The 18,207-nt window shown below is 45.8% G+C and overlaps 1 protein-coding gene across 2 annotated transcripts in view; it reads right to left on the minus strand.

Annotated features, from left to right (window-relative positions):
• Positions 1-18,207, minus strand: part of LOC123607344 (mucin-16-like) — a 98,015-nt gene that overhangs the window by 5,991 nt on the left and 73,817 nt on the right. The window contains exons 39-52 of one of the 2 annotated variants that reach the window (XM_045496495.1): positions 18,055-18,090; positions 14,376-14,500; positions 14,216-14,283; positions 12,131-12,303; positions 10,540-10,575; positions 9,333-9,398; positions 7,848-7,969; positions 7,693-7,760; positions 7,362-7,534; positions 5,978-6,108; positions 5,566-5,633; positions 4,639-4,787; positions 3,390-3,553; positions 3,001-3,068 (exon numbers count right to left, since the gene is read on the minus strand). In XM_045496495.1, coding sequence (XP_045352451.1) covers positions 3,001-3,068; positions 3,390-3,553; positions 4,639-4,787; positions 5,566-5,633; positions 5,978-6,108; positions 7,362-7,534; positions 7,693-7,760; positions 7,848-7,969; positions 9,333-9,398; positions 10,540-10,575; positions 12,131-12,303; positions 14,216-14,283; positions 14,376-14,500; positions 18,055-18,090 — 1,447 coding nt within the window. The remainder of the gene's footprint in view (positions 1-3,000; positions 3,069-3,389; positions 3,554-4,638; positions 4,788-5,565; positions 5,634-5,977; positions 6,109-7,361; positions 7,535-7,692; positions 7,761-7,847; positions 7,970-9,332; positions 9,399-10,539; positions 10,576-12,130; positions 12,304-14,215; positions 14,284-14,375; positions 14,501-18,054; positions 18,091-18,207) is intronic. The other variant, XM_045496496.1, reaches the window with a different exon arrangement.

The raw sequence follows: 18,207 nt of genomic DNA on the forward strand, positions 1-18,207 counted from the left end.
TAGAAAATCCTAATACACACACACAGACACAGACACACATAGCTGAAAACTATTAGTTCAGCATGAATGTAGGATATAAGACCAATGTACAAAAATCATTGTATTTATATACACTAGCAATTAACATTCTTTAAAAAAATTTTTTTTAATGTTTATTTATTTTTGAGAGAGAGAGAGACAGAGTGAGTGGGGGAGGGCACAGAGAGAGGGAGACACAGAATCCAAAGCAGGCCCCAGGCTTCAAGCCATCAGCACAACCCATGAGCTGTGAGATCATGACCCAAGCCGAAGTCAGATGCTCAATCAACTGAGCCACTCAGGCGCCCCTAGCAATTAACATTCTTAAAAATGAAATAAAACAATTCCATTTATAACAGCATCAAAGAACAAAATACAAAACATGCAGGAATAAATTTAACAAAACATTGTGAGATTTGTACATTGAAAACTATAAAACATGTTGAAAGAAATTTTAAAATACCTAAATACATGGAAACGCATCCCATGTTCATAGACTGGGGATTTATTATTGTTGAAATGTCAATACTCCCCAAACTGATCTACAGATAAAATGCAATCCCTATCAGAATCCCAGCTGACTCTTTTACAGAAATTAATAAGCTGATTCTAAAACCCATATGGGGTTGCAAGGGACCTCAAATAGGTAAATCAATATGGAGAAAGTACAAAGTTGGAGAACTCGATTTCCCAATTTCAAAACTTATACCAAGCTACAGTAATAAAAACAGTTGCCACTAGTATAAGGATAGACATATAGATCAGTGGGATAGAATTTAGAATCCATAAAAAACTCATGCAATCATGGACATTGATTTTCAACAAGGTTGCCAAGATAATAGGGAAAGAATAGTTTATTTAACAAATGGTACTGATGGGGCACCTGGGTGGCTCAGTCGGTTGAGTGCCTAACTTCGGCTCAGGTCATGATCTCATGGTTTGTGAGTTCGAGCCCCACCTCGGGCTCTGTGCTGACAGCTCAGAGCCTGGAGCCTGCTTTGGATTCTGTGTCTCCCTCTCTCTGCCCCTCCTCTGCTCGCACTCTGTCTCTCTCTGTTCTCAAAAATGAATAAATGTTAAAAAAAAATTTAACAAATGGTACTAAGACAACTAGACATCCACATACAAAAGAATGAAATTGGACCCGTACCTCACAACATATACAAAAATTAATTCAAAATAAATCAAATGCCTAAATGTAAGAGATAATGATACAATCCTTAGAAGAAAACCTAGGTGTAAATAAATCTTTGTGAATTTGGATTAGGCAATGGTTTTTTAGATATGGGACTAAAATCACAAACAACCAAAGAAAACATTGATAAATTGAGAGTCATCAAAATTAAGAATGATTGTGTTTCAAAGGGTAGTACTTAGAAGGTGAAAAGGCAACCTACTAAAATGGAAGAACATATTTGCAAATCATATGTCTGATAAGGGTGTAGTATCCAGAACACACAAAGAACAATTATAACTCAACAATTAGAAAGAAAATCAATGCAAAACTGGGTAAAGGACCTGAATAGACATTTCTGCAAAGAAGGTACAGAAATGACCCATAGTACATGAAAAATTGCTCCACATCACTAATCACTAGGAAAATGCAAATCAAAACCACAGTGAGGTACCACTTCACATCCACTAGGATGATTAGAGTAAAAAAAGGATAATAACAATTGTTGGTGAAGACCTGGATAATTTGGAACCCTCACACGTTGTTTGTGGGGATGGCAAATGCTAGAGCCTCTTAGGCAAACAGGTCAGTAGTTCCTCAAAAGTTAACATGAAATTAACACATGACCCTACAAGACCAGTCCTATGTATATGCCCAAAAGAACTTCAAACTCAAACTGATGCAAAGACTTACACAAGTTTTTCATTATTCGTAATAGGGTCCAGGGTCATTATTCATAATAGGCAAAGGGGGAGACAACCCAATGTCCATCAGTGAATGGATGGATAAACGAAAAGTGGCATAGCCATACAACAGAACATTGTTCAGTCACAGAGGAAGGAATAGAGTACCTATCCATGCTACAACATGGATCAACCCTGAAAACAGGATGCTCAGTGAAAGAAGTCAGTCACAAAAGACCACATAGTGTATTGACCCATTTAAATGGAATGTTCAGAATAGGCAAATCCAGAGAGACAGAAAGTAGATTATTGTTTGCTAGGGGATGGGGCTGAGGGAAGAATAGGTAGCAGCTGCTAATGGGGACAGGACTTTTTTTTTTTAAACATCCTACTGTTAGAGAGTGGGATGGTTGTACCACTCTATAAACATACCACTAAATTGTATACTTCAAAAGGGTGCATTTTATAGGTGAATCATATCTCCAGAGATGTATAAACAATTTCGATTGCCTCATGTGATTAGTGGCTATACTACTGAGTAACACGGTTAGACTGCTGGATTCTAAGTCATCTGGTTCTACCCACCCCCATCTTCTATGGATCCTGACTCCAATGGCTGATTTCTTAAAAAAAATTCTTTTTAATGTTTTAATTATTTTTGAAGGAGAGAGAGACAGAGCCTGAGCAGGGGAAGAGCAGAGAGAGAGGGAGACACAGAATTCGAAGCAGGCTCCAGGCTCTGAGCTGTTAGTACAGAGACTGATATGGGGCTTGAGCTCACAAACTGTGAGATCATGACCTGAGCTGAAGTCGGATGCTTAACTGAGCCACCCAGGTGCCCCTCCAACAGCCGATTTCTTAAGGCATTCATTGATGCTACACTCCATATTCCATGGCTCCCAGCACCAGGCACCTCCATGTCTACTGAGGTCTACACTGGCTCTCTTGAGTTTCTAAGTCAGTTGGCGTCATTGGTTTAGGAACAAGCTGGTTTTTAGGTAACAGTTTTATACTCGTAGGGCTATCTTCCATAAGAACTAGAAACTGAGACCATGACATGGGGATACTTTTACTTAAAGGACCGCGGGAGTCTCCAGAGTGATTAGGTACTGAGTTGGAACTCACCTGAATGCTAAAACTTGACAGTCAGAGAAATAACTCTTCATGCTGCTGTTTCGGAAGAGCTGGTTGAGCTGAAAAACAGGGTGATGTTCCCTTGATCAGAATTCCAGGCCCAGTGGCATCAGAGAATTTTTAGCCACTGAGCATACTTCCCCATCTACTTTTTATTAGCTCAACAAATAGTAGCCCAGGTATGTGCACCAAAGGACACCCCATTCCAGGGTGTGACTTAGCTATATGATCCTAGAGTAGCTACTGAACCTCTCTGTGCCTGTTTCTTTATTTGTAAATGGGCAAAAGAACCTGTATGGATGAATTGTCACAAAAAATCACCCTCTGACTACCCAGCGTCCATCGGTCTGTCTCTACATGGGACACAAACCCATTCTCACCGCATTCTCGATACTTCTCTTGTTCCGCTGGTGTTTGGTGGTGTTGGGCTGGGATAAGTCTTGGGAATAGAGTAGGTTGGTGACAGTGAAATTCAGCTGGAAGTGCTGAGAGGTGGGACTGCTTGTTGGTCTGTCTGTTGGTAGATGAGCTGTTGACTCCACTTCTACAATAAAAAGAAGGTATAGAAGTCCCCAACAGGTGAAGATTTAAGCAAAGAAGTCATTCCAGCTAGTCTAATTATTCTTGGCAATGTGACCTGAGTTGGATTCTGAAAGGTGGGATACATAAGATCTCCATCTACCTGGCCACTTTGAATCCATTGATCTGTCTATCCATCCAACGCTTCCTCAAGCATTATGAGAGCTCACTAGCATGTGGGGAAGATGAGACTGGGCTTCCCTGGCGCACAGATGGCAAGTGTAGGTGCCGATCACCTCAGGGGACATCTGTCATACCCCTTTGTTGACCTAGGTTCCTAATGTGTCTTGCTGCCTCTGGTCTTCTCCCCCTCCCAATCCACTCTCTACACAGAACTCAGAAGATGAGCTTTCTAAAGCAGAACTCTGTGTTGTGTTCTTCTGCAAACCATCCCAATACCCAAGAAAGTCCCTGCCTGCATCTATAGCCTTACCTATCACTTCTCTCAGGCCAAAGTGTTTGCTCTAGTGACACCAAACTCCTTACAGTCTCCCCAAATATTTTATCCTCTAGGTTATAAACACAGCTAGCTCAACTCCCCACCTCTTCCCATTGGCTAGGCTATGTTTGCCATCATATCTCAGTTTTTTAATAACTTCCTCCAGAAAACTTTCCAAGATGGGCCATGTGTCTCTTCTTGTGAGTTCCCAAAGGCTCTTTAAATTACCTGATTACAGCAGTTATCACAGTGAATCATCAGCACCTATTTACTTTCATGACATATTTGTTGAATGAATGCATGAATGAGTCCTTCAATCAATCAGTACATGACTCATAACTGGAGGGCCTAAGAAGGACACGCAGGATACGCCACACTTTGGGTTAGAAATATCTACATGTAAAAATGACTGTCCCCTTGGTGCAGTTGCTGCATGTTTTCTTTCCTCCTCCTGTTGGGATGACCCGTTGCCATGGTCCATCAACATGGGCCTCCAGAAAGACCCCCTTTCCCCTCCAGAGCCTCCATCCATTCCACTGCTACAGAGAAGCCCCATTCCTCCTCAAAGCCCCATTTCTTCAAGCCATGAAACCAACCCCACAATCTCACACCTGTCACATGCAAATCTGCCAGCTGATAGGTGGCACCAAGCCAGTGGGATGAGACATTCAGGGTCTTGTCTAGAAAGACTTGTTTCACCATACTGGGGTCCACATCAGAAGAGAACAGAGCCTTGATGGTGACCAACATGGAGTCCAACCTAGGGACAGAGACCATGGAACTTAGCCAGCACCCAACACCAGCAGTGTCTCCTGAATTCCCGTTTTATAGAGCCAAAGACCTACAGGCAAGAAGTAAGAAATTACCTGGCTTCCTCTTCCCTCAGGCTAGAGAAGAGACCCTGATCAAAAATACAAGGTTTCTAGGAGTTGGGAATAGAACAAATAACTAAAATTAATGAACATCTATTGAGCACCTCTAGGAAGTGAATACACATTCCCTCACCATCACCCTGGTGGAAGGTATTATTATAATTATCCCCATCTTAAAGCCAAAGGAACTGAAGTTTGGAAACACTCAATGTTGGCACTGTGTCCCATGATTGTCCTGCTCCCCAGTGTAGATGTCTCAGTTCCTCTACCCATCCCTCAGAGACTTGGGTTAAAATCCAAGTTGGGCAATTCTTGCACTGTTCACTTTGCTTCTCTGAGCCTCAGCTTCCCCTCTGAACAATGGAAATGGTCATAGATGGTGTGTGGCCATAGGAAATGTTATTATTGGGCTGATATTTATTGAAAGCATCCAGAAAGGAGAAGGTGGTGGTTAATGGAGTTGGTGGCCCCGGGAAGTTAATCCTTTTCTTGCCTCCCACCCCCCCAACCAAAGACCTATGAAAGGAGATGGTAGGATTAACTGACAGGGACATGGGAGAGCATGGGCACCATGCCAGTGACTTCCAGCTCAAGGAGTATGCCAGGATGGCAGCTCAGAGCCACAAGCTGCCAACTCAGCCAGTGCTGTCAACCTCCTCAACTTACGTCAAGTTGGTGACCAGGCAGGAGCGGAAAATGTCTTGTAGCTGGCTGCCTCTGTAGAGTTTGGTGACCTAGAATAAAGGGTAAGATGGAGATCGCCTGGGGCTGGCAGGAGCTCCTGGAGTCATGGAAGGAACACAGGCTTTGGGACAAAGGAGACGTGAGTTCAAATCCTGGCTCTGCCCCTTAACTCACTGTGTGATCTTGGGCACACCACTCCCCTTTCTGAGCCTTAGTGTGCCCATCTGGGAAGTGGGGAAGGCAATCAGAGCACAACCTTTGGAAACTGAGAGAACCCAGAACACATTAGGTAAAGTGAGGAGTTGAAACACTTAATAGATGTGAATCAGACAGGAATGGTGGGGGGGGGGGGGGGCCGGGCAAGGAGGGACAGGAAAGATGAGAGAGATGTCACCTTGTCCTGGATGTCTCTCAGCAGGGTTGTGTACTCCAAGGATGCAGGGTCTGAGTTGCTGAGGTTCCAGTTGAGGATGCGGAAATTCAGCTGATACTCATTCTGAATAGATAAATTCTGGGGAGCATAGCCTGGAGCCAATGATAGGAAGAGAAGAGAGGTGGAGACTCTTACCCTTTCACACAGAGAGAGGCCTGATGACTGCTGTCAGAATCAGCCAAATTCAGGCCCACATGCCAGGGGGTTCCTAGTGGAAAGTCACCCCAAAGAGGGGGAAAACTGGAATTTTCCAGTGATTCTCCTGAGCTGAGCTTTTCTGCTTGTGCTTAGGCAGTTCCGGCTTCCTGGAATATTTTCAATCCTCTTTTTCTGGAAATCTCCTACTCATGTTTCAGGACCTTGATGAGATGAGACTACAGGAGAGCAGGGACCCATCTGTCTTGTTCTTGCCATGTCCCCATACCTACTACAGTGCTGGGTACATAATATCCTCTTCCAAGAAGCCCTCCTTGACTTGCTCCTCCTGTGTGCTTCCACAGCACCCTGTTAATAACAGTGTCCCTGCCTTGTTTGTGTGTCCCTAGATAACATTCATTCTCTTGATTATTAGTTTTCAGGGAGAGAACCTGTGAGTTCCATCTCTATATCCAGCACATGGCTTGGGACAGAATAGTATTGTATATGCATCTGTTGAATGTGTGAATGTGAACTACAGTGGATCCCCCAATATGGGGGCTGAGATACTCATCTCCCATTTGTTCACTCATTTACTCACTCATTGGGGATGACAATGTACCGACACATAAAGAACTGAGGGTGTATCGCCAGACTACGAGACCTTAATTTCGTAGAGTTGGATAATTAAATAATTGTGATAATGTGTGATAAGTTGGTGCCCATCTAGGGACCAGAGGCCCATGTAGAGCAGGGTTTCTCATTCTCAGAACTACTGATATTCGGAGCTATGTAACTCTTGGCAGTGAGGATCCCTGATCATTGGAGGACATTCGTAACACCCCTAGCCTCGAGCCACTAGGTGCCAGTACCACTCTCCCCCAGTTGTGGCGATCAAAATGTCTCCGGACATTGCCAAGTGTCTCCTGAGGGGCAGAATTGCCCCCAGGTGAGGACCACTGGCATGGAGGAACCTTGTATAGAAGAAATCCTGTCCCAAGAGATCTACGAGTCAGACATTTGGAGTGCAAATTAAAATTATTTATATTAATTTGGTCAAAGAATTTCACTCTTTTTACCTGAAATAACAGGAGAGACTCTCTCCATGGAGAGTTTGGGGAGGGTGTCCTTCAATCAGAGCTTGGGCTGACTTGTTAAGGAAGAAATAAAATAGAACAGAGACAAATAATGATTGCTATAAATCACTCACCATTGACGAAGAGGCTGTCCCTGACCAGGGTATAGATGCCCATCTGGGTGACACCATGGGTCAGCTGGCTTAGCTCCCAGTAAAGCTGTTCTCGGTCCAGCCTGTAGCCCTTGGGGTCATGGTGATAGGTGCAGATGGTGTTAACATGAGTGGCTACCCCATCCTTCTCAGGCCTGGGGAGAGAGGGATGTGGGGACTCTTAAAGAGAGGTTCTGAAACCTCAGTATGGGGGCCAAAAGGAGGGAAGGGCAAATGGGAGGTCAGTGGGGAGACTGAAAGGGTTGGTCACCAAAATGGTCACTACTGGCAAATGCTCAGGAGGAAGTCCTACCTGAGGGAGATTAATCTGCAACCTGAATAGAAGGGGCCCAGGCTGCTCTTCTGGAACAAGGATCCAAGCTGGGGAGGAAGGAGGAGGCGGGTGAGCAGGAGGGGCTGGGTGGGATTTATCCCACTAGGAGCTGCTAGGAGCAGGGAGGGTCTCACCAGGTGCTGCAGGGTCCTCTTGGTGGAGTTGAATGTAGCTGAGCTGTGGCTCATGTCTGTTGAATACTGGAGGTTGGAGATGGTCAAGTTCAGTGTGAAGGTCTTCAGGTTGTGTCCCATAGCTACGAGAAGGAGGGGGAGAGATGGTGACTACTGACAGCTGGCCTGAGACCAAATCAAAATCCTGCATTCGTCCTACTCTGTCATCTTCTCTTCCAGTGTCACCACCACCCGCCATGTGGTCACCCAAGCCAAAACCAGCACGTTGCTTAGCTCCCTCTCTCTCCCCTCCAAGTAACACCATTTCTACTTACAGAATGGTCCTCCCACACCCTTTCTCTATCCTGTCCCAGATCAAGTCTTATCCTCTCTCACCTGGACCAACATCCCAGCAGACTTGCTGGATGCCCCATCTAAAGAATGTTCTCTGCACTGAAGTCTAGCGGAAAAATTTTTTAATTTTTTAATTTTTTAATTTTTAATTTATTTTTTTAATGTTTATTTTTTAGAGAGACAGACAGAGAGACAGATCATGAGCAGGGGAGGAGCAGAGAAAGAAAGGGAGACAGAATCTGAAGCGGGGCCTGAACTCATGAACCACAAGATCATGACCTGAGCCAAAGTTGGATGTTTAATGGACTGAGCCATGCAGGTGTCCCAGAAAATTTTTTAAACTGCTTGTTTATTTTGAGAGAGGGAGAGAGAGAGAGAGAGAGAGAGAGAGAGAGAGAAAGCATGGGGGAGGGGCAGAGAGAGAGGGAGAGAGAATCCTAAGCAGACTCTGTGCTATCAGCACAGAGCCTGATGAAGGGCTTGATCTAATGAACCGTGAGATCATATCCTGAGCTCAAATCAAGAGTTGGACACTTAACTGACTAGACCCTAGAAGAATTTTCTTAAGTGAAAATCTCAGTATAGTCACCACTTCCCATGGCTTCCTTTGGTCTTCAGTGTTAAATTCAAGCTTCTTGACCTGACACTCAATGTCCCTCCCAATCTGGTTTTTGCCAGTGTTTCAGCTTCATTTCTCCATCTATTCCAGGTTAAGGTTCATGGTTCATGCAAACTAAATCCCTCTCAAGTCTCTCCATATACTATGCTGTTTCCGGCCACTGAGCCTTTGCTCATCAGATTCCCTACACCAGGAAAACTCTTCATCCCCTATTTGCCTGGATGACTCCTACTCATTCTTAAAGAATCAGTTTGGGTGCAAATTTCTCCAGAAATTCCTTACCTTCCAAATTATGTTAGATCCCTCTCCCCAAAACATTTCACACTGTGTTATAATGGTCTGTTGATCTCACAATACTGGGGGCTCCATGAAGGTATGCATTAGATTGAATTGTCAGTAGAATCTTTGGATTGGCATGACTGTACTAAACCAGAATTTTACACTCTGGCTTCTCAGCCCCTGTGTTACAACTGGCTGGTAGAGGTGGAGGGCTGTAAAGTTTCTCTTGGAAAGAAAAAGGATTCCCTAAATACCTGTGGTGGCTTCTGGTTGCACAGGTGATGATGAACTAGGCAGGAATGTGGTGGCTGCCTCAGGAGCTGTGGAAAGGGCAGTTATCAGGAGGGGACAGAGCTCCCCACAGAGTGGGAGAAACTCCCCACATTTGTCTGGACTCCAGCAGTGGTGGTCCCAAGACAAGAGTTCACAGGTGTGCCATAAATGAGAGCAAGGGAAGGAAGAATTGTGTGAGCAGAGGGGTGAGCGAGCCCATGAATGAAATGAACCCAAGAGGGTAAGGGTAGGTGAACAAGAGAGAGACTAAGCAAAGAAGGCAGAGAGACAAATGGGAAGAAAGGTGGGCAGACAGATGGGATACCTGGATGGACAGAGGAAGAATGAACAAATGAGGGGTAAAAGGGAAAGCAAGAATAAACACATGGAAGGAAAGTAAGAGAGATGGATGGAAGGACAGAAGGCAGAAAGGACAAAAAATGAACAGGCAGAGGATGGATGGATGGATGGATGGATGGGTGGATGGGTGGATGGATGGAAGGAAAGAATGGAGGAAGGGTAGAAGAATACATGAAGGATAGAATGAATGAGGGATGGGGAAGCAGGGAAAAGGAAGAAAGGATGAATGGAGGGATGAATGGATGAAAGGAAGGAAAGAATGAAAGATGTATAGATGGAAGAATGAATGAAGGACAGAACGAATGAAGGATGGATGGAGGGGGAAGGAGAGATGGAAGGATAGATGGATGAGAGAATAGAAGGAAGAAGGAAAGGAAGGATGATGGATTAGTGGATTGATGGACAAAGGGAAAGAAGGAAGGAAAGAAAGATTGAAGGAAGGAAGAAAAGAAGGAGGGAAGGAAGGAGGGAAGGAAAAGTCTAAGAGAAGGATAACTGGGAGAATGGAAGAATGGATGGCTTAAAAGATAGATGAAGGGACCATTGGCTAAGTGAATGGGAAAATTTGGCCAAACCACTAAGTGGCCACCACATTTTGCAGCTTGATATTGAGGCCCCTCTTGTGGCCCTTGTAGATTTTGTTTCCAGGAGGCACGAACTACAAGGTCGTTATCTGACCTCAACCCCCATCCCTATAGGAAATGCTTGCTCAAATTTCTTTCTCCAACCCAGATGGGAAAGTTTAGAAAGCCAATACCGGGCAAGCTCCCTTTGTTAGTGAGGAGAAAAGCTTGGCTCAAGATGGGTACGGGGTGCAAAGATACATACTTGTGGGAGGCTCATCTGGACCACGCTCATTATAACCTGGAAACAGAAATGTCACACATGAGGGGAGGGGAAAGAACAATCCCAGACTTCCATGCCTTTGTCCATGTGGTGCTCCAGCTGGATGCCTCTCTTTCTATGTACCAGGTGACCATCTATGCATCTTCTAAGACCAGACTCCAATGTCATCTCTACCATTAGGATCTTCCGGGTAGAAACAACCCTTCCCTGTCCACCTCTCCAGCATGCCCCCGTGAGACTCTCACCACATTCATGTTCACACACTCATTCCCCCATGTACCCATTCATCCCACCCTCTGCCCTTCCATCCTCCCTCCAATCTATCCCTCCATCCAACAAATATTTATTGAGAACCTACTATGTACCAAGTTCCATTACATTTGGGGAACACAGCACCGCACAACATGTCTCTGCACCTCTGGAGCTTATATTAGGACAGGTTGCACATGCCTCCTGTCTGTGTCCCTGGTGCCAGGCACAGTGCCTAGCTTCTAGCGGATGCTGGCGAATACTGACCAAGTGAGCAAGAAGAAGCACATAACTTGTGCAGTTTATTTATTTATTTTTTATTTTATTTTATTTTATTTTATTTTATTTATTTATTTTTTTATTATATGAAATTTATTGTCAAATTGGTTTCCATACAACACCCAGTGCTCATCCCAAGAGGAAAAAAGAAAAAAAAAAAAGAAAAAAAAAAAGAGGTTAGAGTGGGAGAGAGCCAAAACTTGTGCAGTTTACAGGAGGAAACATCCTACCCTGGCCTCTGCAACGGCCAAGGCGAAGGGAAGAGATATGAACCCGGAACACCACGACCCAGACTGGCCATAAACCTACTGTGGGCATGGGCACATGCCTTTCTCTGTACCAGCTCCCTCTTTGCTAAAATGGGTGTTATAAAGGACCAGGATGTCCCCCCGCTCACCTGAGGTGGCAATGGTGACAAGAAAGTGTGAGTTGCCAAACTCCATTCCCAAGTTGGAAACAGAGAGGAGAGAAGCTGAGTTACTCCAATGAACTTCACTACAGCCATGCTCTGCCTCTTAGAACCCCAGAGAAGGCTCACCCTCTTAAACATTGTCCCTTCCTGGATGCTAGGCTGATGTCCAGTGTGTCCAAAGCTCAGGCCCCACAGATGTTCAGAGCGCCCACCTTAGTTCCGGCATTGGGGTCCCACCCAGAAGAGTAGACCATCCATGGTCAAGGGTGAGAAGGTGGTAGGGGAGACAGATGTGGGATTTTCTTTCCCTATGTCTCTCCCAAAAGACTCTTCTAGGAGTTAAAGGCACTGGATGCTGACTGCTGGGGCTCATGCCCGGCTTCACCCCTCTCCAGCTACACCCACTTGGACAAATTACTTAATCTTTCGGAGCCTCCATTTCTACATCTGTAAAATAGGTGTGATCAAGGACAGCCTTGCAGAATGACTGTAGGAGGATGGGGGTCAGTGTGGAGCTGAGGTTCACGCCTGAGTCTGTCCCAAGGTTTCCGCTAGAGAACTGACCTGTGGTTAATGGAAACGTTTCCAGAGATGGGGACGCTGAAGCAGTGAGGTGGGTGGAGAACAACTCACCATTGAGGTAGAGGCTGTCCTTGTCCAGTGAATAGGGGCCCAGCCGGGTGATGCCACGGGTCTGCCTGCTCAGTTCATGGAACACCTGTTTCGCAAGTAGACCCGGGCTGCTGGGGTGCTGCCGGTAGGTGCAGAGGATGTTCACCCTCGTCTTTGCGCCATTCTTCACAGACCTGAGGAAGGAGAGGTTGATGCTTGGGGACTGTAGCCCACGTGGCGTCTCTCTACCCGAGGTCACCGCACACCTCATATCCTGTGTTCCAGCCTTCTTGAACCATTCACACTTTCTCCCCCTGGCCACATTCTCTCACCCCAGGATCTTTGCACATGCTGTGACTTCTGTCTGGAGGTTTCTCCCTGTCTCTCCTTACCTGGGTAACTTCCGGTCATCTTTCAGGTTCCAACTTAGATACCTCCTCCTTCTCCAAAAACCCTCCCAGGCTGGGTCAGGAGAGGGTTCTGGCTGCCACAGTACCTCATGCTTCCCCCATCACAACCCTGGTTGCCCTCAGTGTGAGCATCTATTATTTGTTCCTGTTCCCTCCAGACAGTGGCCTCCATGAGGTCAGGAAATAGGATGACAGTCTAGCTCATTGTTGTAGTGAACCCCTAGTACCTCTCACATTGCCTGTTCCATGTAAAAACCAGCGTCTTGATGAATGGATAAACAAAATATGACACATCCATACAGTGGAATATTATTCAGCTTTAAAAGGGAAGGAAATTCTGACACCTGTTACAACATGGATGGACCTTGAGGACTTTGTGGTCAGTGAAATAAACCACACATGAAAGGACAGATATCATATGATTCCACTTGTATGACGTACCCAGAGTAGTCAAATTCATAGAGTCAGAAAGTAGAATGGTAATTGTTAACATCTGGGGGTAGAGGGAAGCTGAGAGCTGCTGTTTAACAGGTATAGAGTTTCAGTTTTACAAGTTCTGGAGATTGGTTGCACAACAATATGAATACACTTAACACTACTGAGTTGGACACTTAAAAATGGTTCAGATGGTAAATTTTATGGTATGTGTACTTTACCACAATTAAAAAAAAAAACAATTCCTGATAAGACTCTGGAAGGTCTAATCCAAATGTCTGGAAATTTGCCTCCTTTCTCTCTGCCCCTTGCTCTCTCTCTGCTCCAGCCACATTGGCCTCCTTGCTGTTCACTGAGCATGCCAAGCTCATTCCTACCTGAGGACATTTGCCCATGCTGTTTCCTCTGCCTGGAACAGTTTTCACGGCCAAATCCTTGTTTCCAGTTGGGACTCAGCTGAGAAATCACCACCACAAAGAGCTGGAGTATCCCAGGTAAAGCTGTTTTCCCATCTCTTATATATTATGCTCATCACCTTACTGCATTTGAAACCACTTTAGATATCTCTCCTTCTACTTATTTTTTGCTTTATCCATTAGATGAGCACAGGGGCAGTGTCTGCCCATCACTGTGGGACCCACCACTTGCCTCAGAGGAGCCACACCACCAATGGCAGTGGAATGAAAATACAGATGGAGAAGGGCTTCATAAATGCCAAGAGAACACACACTGACCCAGAAAAGTGCGAGTAATTGCCCAATGGGTACAGAGTGATGAAGAGTTTCAGAACTAGATGGTGGGGAAGGGTGACAACATCATGCATGTAACAGATGCCACTGAAATGTATGCTCAAAAATGGTTAGAATGGCTAATTTTATGTCTATAGATATTTTACGACAATTACAACAATGTAATATCAGAAAATGGATGTCGAACCATAAGAGACTCTTAAATACAGAGAATAAACTGAAAGTGGATGGGGGTGGGGGAGAGGGGAAAATGGGCGGTGGGCATTGAGGAGGGCACTTGATGGGATGAGCACTGGGTGTTGCATGGAAGCGATGAACCACAGGAATCTACCCCCAAAACCAAGAGCACACCTTACATACTGTATGTTAGCCAATTTGACAATAATTATATTAAAAAAAAAAAAAAAAAACGATGCCAAAAAGGACCCTTCAAGACAGCCCACCACAACCGGGAGTGGCCCCCACAGTCCTTGTCCTTTGGCGGTGGGCCATGGTGGGTGGGGGATTCTCACCTTAGTGAGGTGACCTTGCAGCCTGTATATCGGGTACCCAGACTGCTCTTCTGGAACAATGGGCCCAGCTGGAGAGGAAGGAGAGAGCCAGTGTGGTCAGAGGTGGCGACAGCCCCTAGAGGGGGTCATGGAGGCACAGAGGCAGAAGTCGTGCTCTCACCAGGTGCTGCATGAGGGTATCTGTGATGTTGAACTTGAGGGATCCGGGGCGGCCCATGTCCGCTGAGTAGCGCAGGTTGTCGATGGTGAAGTTCAGTGTGAACAGCTCCTCACGGGCCTCCCCAGCTGTGGTAAGTGCAGAGAGAGCCAAGGCTTGTGGGAGGTCGGGTGCCCAACATCCACCCACAGTGGGCCTTCCAAGGGCCTCTTGTCCTCCTCCCAGGAAACCCGAGGGCCACGTGTTAATGGAGACAACTCCAGCAGCAAGGAAGGACAGGCTTAATGATCTGGGGGCTGGAGATGGTGTTACCACCCAGGTGCAGGAGGGGAGGGTTCTGTGGAAATGCTGGTGGCTTTGTTCTTTCCCAGAAGGAAAGGCTCCAGCTTACCATGCTGATATGGGACCAAGGATAACCCCAGACATGTTCCTTCACTTTCTTTCTGTTCCCCCATCTCTATCTCTTTATCTCGCTGTGCCTCTGTCTCTCTTTTCCTCTCTCTCTCTGTCTGTCTCTCTCTGTCTCTCTATAACACCCAGGTATGCCAATCTTCTAGGCATTGTGAAAAAAAAAAAAAACAACTAGCAGCTGTAACCAATCTCTCTGCACCTCAGTTTACTCATCTGTAAGATAATAATGATTCCTACTTCAAAAGTTGTTATGAGGTTTGAACAAGTCGAATTTTGTAAAGTGCTTAAGCACAGTGCTGGGCACAGAGTAAACACCTATTTGAGTGTTTATTATAGAAGACAAATAAGCAAATACTTCCTGATCACTCACTGCAAATGGAGTTTTTACCCAGATGAATATGAGCTGGGCACTAGACTTCTCCACACTAAACAAAGGAGAACCACAGCACAGAAACGATCTCCTGCTCAGGGTTACATGACTGGAGGGAGGGAAAGTCAGGGTTTGGACCCAGGTTCTCCGACCCCAGAGTCCTTGCTCATGAACTCCCCTGCTAATACATATGCTCTTGCCTAGACACATGCAGCTGGCCCAGTGTTCAATAGTGGGGGTGACCTGCATAGACCCCAGGAGAAGTATAATAAATAAATATATGATGCAAGTAAGAACAGAGGCCTGGTGGTTTGACTCCAGACTAGATAAGCAGGGAGCAGCACAGGATCAACTGTTTAGGACAAACCTCTGCAAGAAAAGCTGACCTCCCTTCTTTCCTCCTTCTCTTCTGTTCATCACTCCTTCCAAGCTTCCTTCTGTCTATCCTTCCTTCCATCCTTCCTTTCTTCTTTCCTTCCAACTTTCTATTCATCCATGCATTCATCCTTCCTTCCTTCCTTCCTTCCTTCCTTCCTTCCTTCTATCCATATTTCGTTCTTCCTCCCTCTATCCATTCTTTCCTTTCATCTACCATCTGTCTATGCACCCATCCATCTCTCCACCCATTCATCCTTCTTCCATCTCTTCATCCACCCACTCATGCATCTATCCATGCATCCATGACATCCATCCATCTATCTCTCCACTCATACATTCTCCATCATCCATTCATCCACCCACCCCTCCCTCCTTTCCTCCCTCCATCCATGCACCCATGACATCCATCCATCCATCTATGCACCCATGACATCCATCCATGAATTTATCTATCCAAGTCTCCATCCATCCATCCTCCATATTCCATCTATCAATTCACCCATCCATCCATCCATCTGTCTCTCTATCCATCCATCCTCCATCTCTCCATCCATCAACTCACTCATCCATCTGTGCACCCATGACCATCCACCCATCCAGCCAGCCAGCCACCATCCTTGCATACATCATTCCTTCCTTCATCACTCCTAGTCCTTCCTTCTTCCCATTCATACCTTCTATGCATTATGCATCCTTCTGTCTGTCTTTCCTTGTATCCCCACTTTCTTCCACCTATCTACCTTTCCTTGCTTCCTTCCTCCACCCTTTTTCTTCCTTCTATCCATCCATATTTGCTTCCTTCCACGTCTATTTTTTCCATCTATTTAGACATGGTTCCTCCCTCCTTTTCCCCTTCCACTCATCTTTGCTTCCTTCCATCTGCTCATCCATCTTCTCTCCTTCCCTCCTTCTGTTCATCACTTCTTCCTTCCATCCATCCCTCCACCCATCCATCTTGCCTTCCCTCCATGTACATTGAATTAAGACTATAATGCTTCTGAATCTATTGCAAGGACTGGATACTGATAAACAAACCACAGCCAATTGAATGAATTTAACTTATTTTTCCTCCTATCATTTGGGGAAATATGGTTCTCATTAGACCGGAGGAACCCAGAACCCTGCTGATGTTGGAAGGAGCAAATGAAGATACTGTGGTGTAAAAGACCAGAGATGGACCCATGAAGAGTTTGTGAGGGTTGTAAAAACACACCTTTGATGCAAGGGCATTTAACTCTTGAAAAAGCTACAAGGTCCTCATTCCAGGATTTGCTGGGGATGCAATGGGAGTTTGGCCCATGAACTTGAACAAGACAAGTGTGCACCAAAAATCAGTATGTCTTGGTAAAAAAATTAACTGAGAGATGAATGAGACTGTGAGTTTTGGAGTCAAGGAACTCCTGGTTCTATTATTTATTTGCTGTGTGACTTGGCAGCCTCTCTAGGCTTGGGTTTACTCATCTGTAAATTGGAGCTAAGTCGCATGCTTGTAGCAAGAATGAAAGGATAAGGTGCATGTACTTTGGGATGAATTGTGTCTCCCCCCAACCACCGAAATTTGAGAAGCTCCAATCCCTAGGACCTCACTGTGTGATTGTATTTGGAGACAGGGTCTTTAGAGAGGTAATTAAGTTAAAAGGAGGCTGTTGGGGTGGGCCCTAATCCAATCTGGCTGCTATCCGTATAAGAAGAGGAGATTGGGATACAGAGGGACATGGGGAACGTGTGTGCAAAGGAGTGACCATGCCAAGAGGCAGTAAGAGGTCACCACCCACATGCCAAGGAGAGAGGCCCCAGAGAACCCAGCCCTGCTGGCACGCCCCAGGTTCTAGCTGCGAGAAAATACACTTCTGTGCTCTGAGCCACCCAGCCTGTGGTACTTAGCTTTGGCAGCCAGAGCTAATTCAGTATGCAATTTAGCACGGTGCCTGCAAGGCGGCCAGCCTCAGTACGCGTTCACTGAAAACCCAACAACTGCACAACTCTGATGTCAAGACACTCAGAACAATGAGCAGAGAGGTGAGTAAAAGGATAAGAGAAGAGAACCAGGGGAGCGCCTGTGTGGCTCGGTCGGCTAAGCATCTGGCTCTTGATTTGGGCTCAGGTCACGACTCAAGGTTGTGGGATCAAGTCCCAAGTCAGGCTCTGCACTGACAGCAAGGAGCCTGCTTAGGATTCTCTCTCCTCTCTCTCTGCCCCTCCCCTGCTTGTGCATTCTCTCTCAAAATAAATAAACATTAAGAGAAAGAAAGAAAGAAAGAAAGAAAGAAAGAAAGAAAGAAAAGAAAGAGTACCAGGGCAGCTTTAGGAGAACCTGAGTGAAAAACATGTGAGGGTCAGACTTGTGTGTAAGATGCTCTAGCCCTGGGCTGGGACTCTCCACCAGATCCCAGGGAGAGAAGGGATGAATGAGGGTCCTTTCCAGTTGTTTTCCTCATCAAGGACAGGTGGTAAAGGACAACAGCTGCTCCCCAATCCCAAAGTGGGGACGAGACCCAGGAAGCCAGGGCAAGGAATACTCACCAGTGGTAGTTGGGGCTGTGGCTCCATAGGTGTAACCTGCAGAGAGAAGGCCAGAGGAGCTGAGCGGGAGTTGGGGTGAGCATAAAGGAGTAAGGGAAAGGTAGGATTTAGGGGCCTTTGTGGGAAAAGCAGAGAGGGAGAGGCAGAAGAGGG

The sequence above is a fragment of the Leopardus geoffroyi genome, chromosome A2, assembly GCF_018350155.1.
Source record: "Leopardus geoffroyi isolate Oge1 chromosome A2, O.geoffroyi_Oge1_pat1.0, whole genome shotgun sequence".
NCBI lineage: Eukaryota > Metazoa > Chordata > Mammalia > Carnivora > Felidae > Leopardus > Leopardus geoffroyi.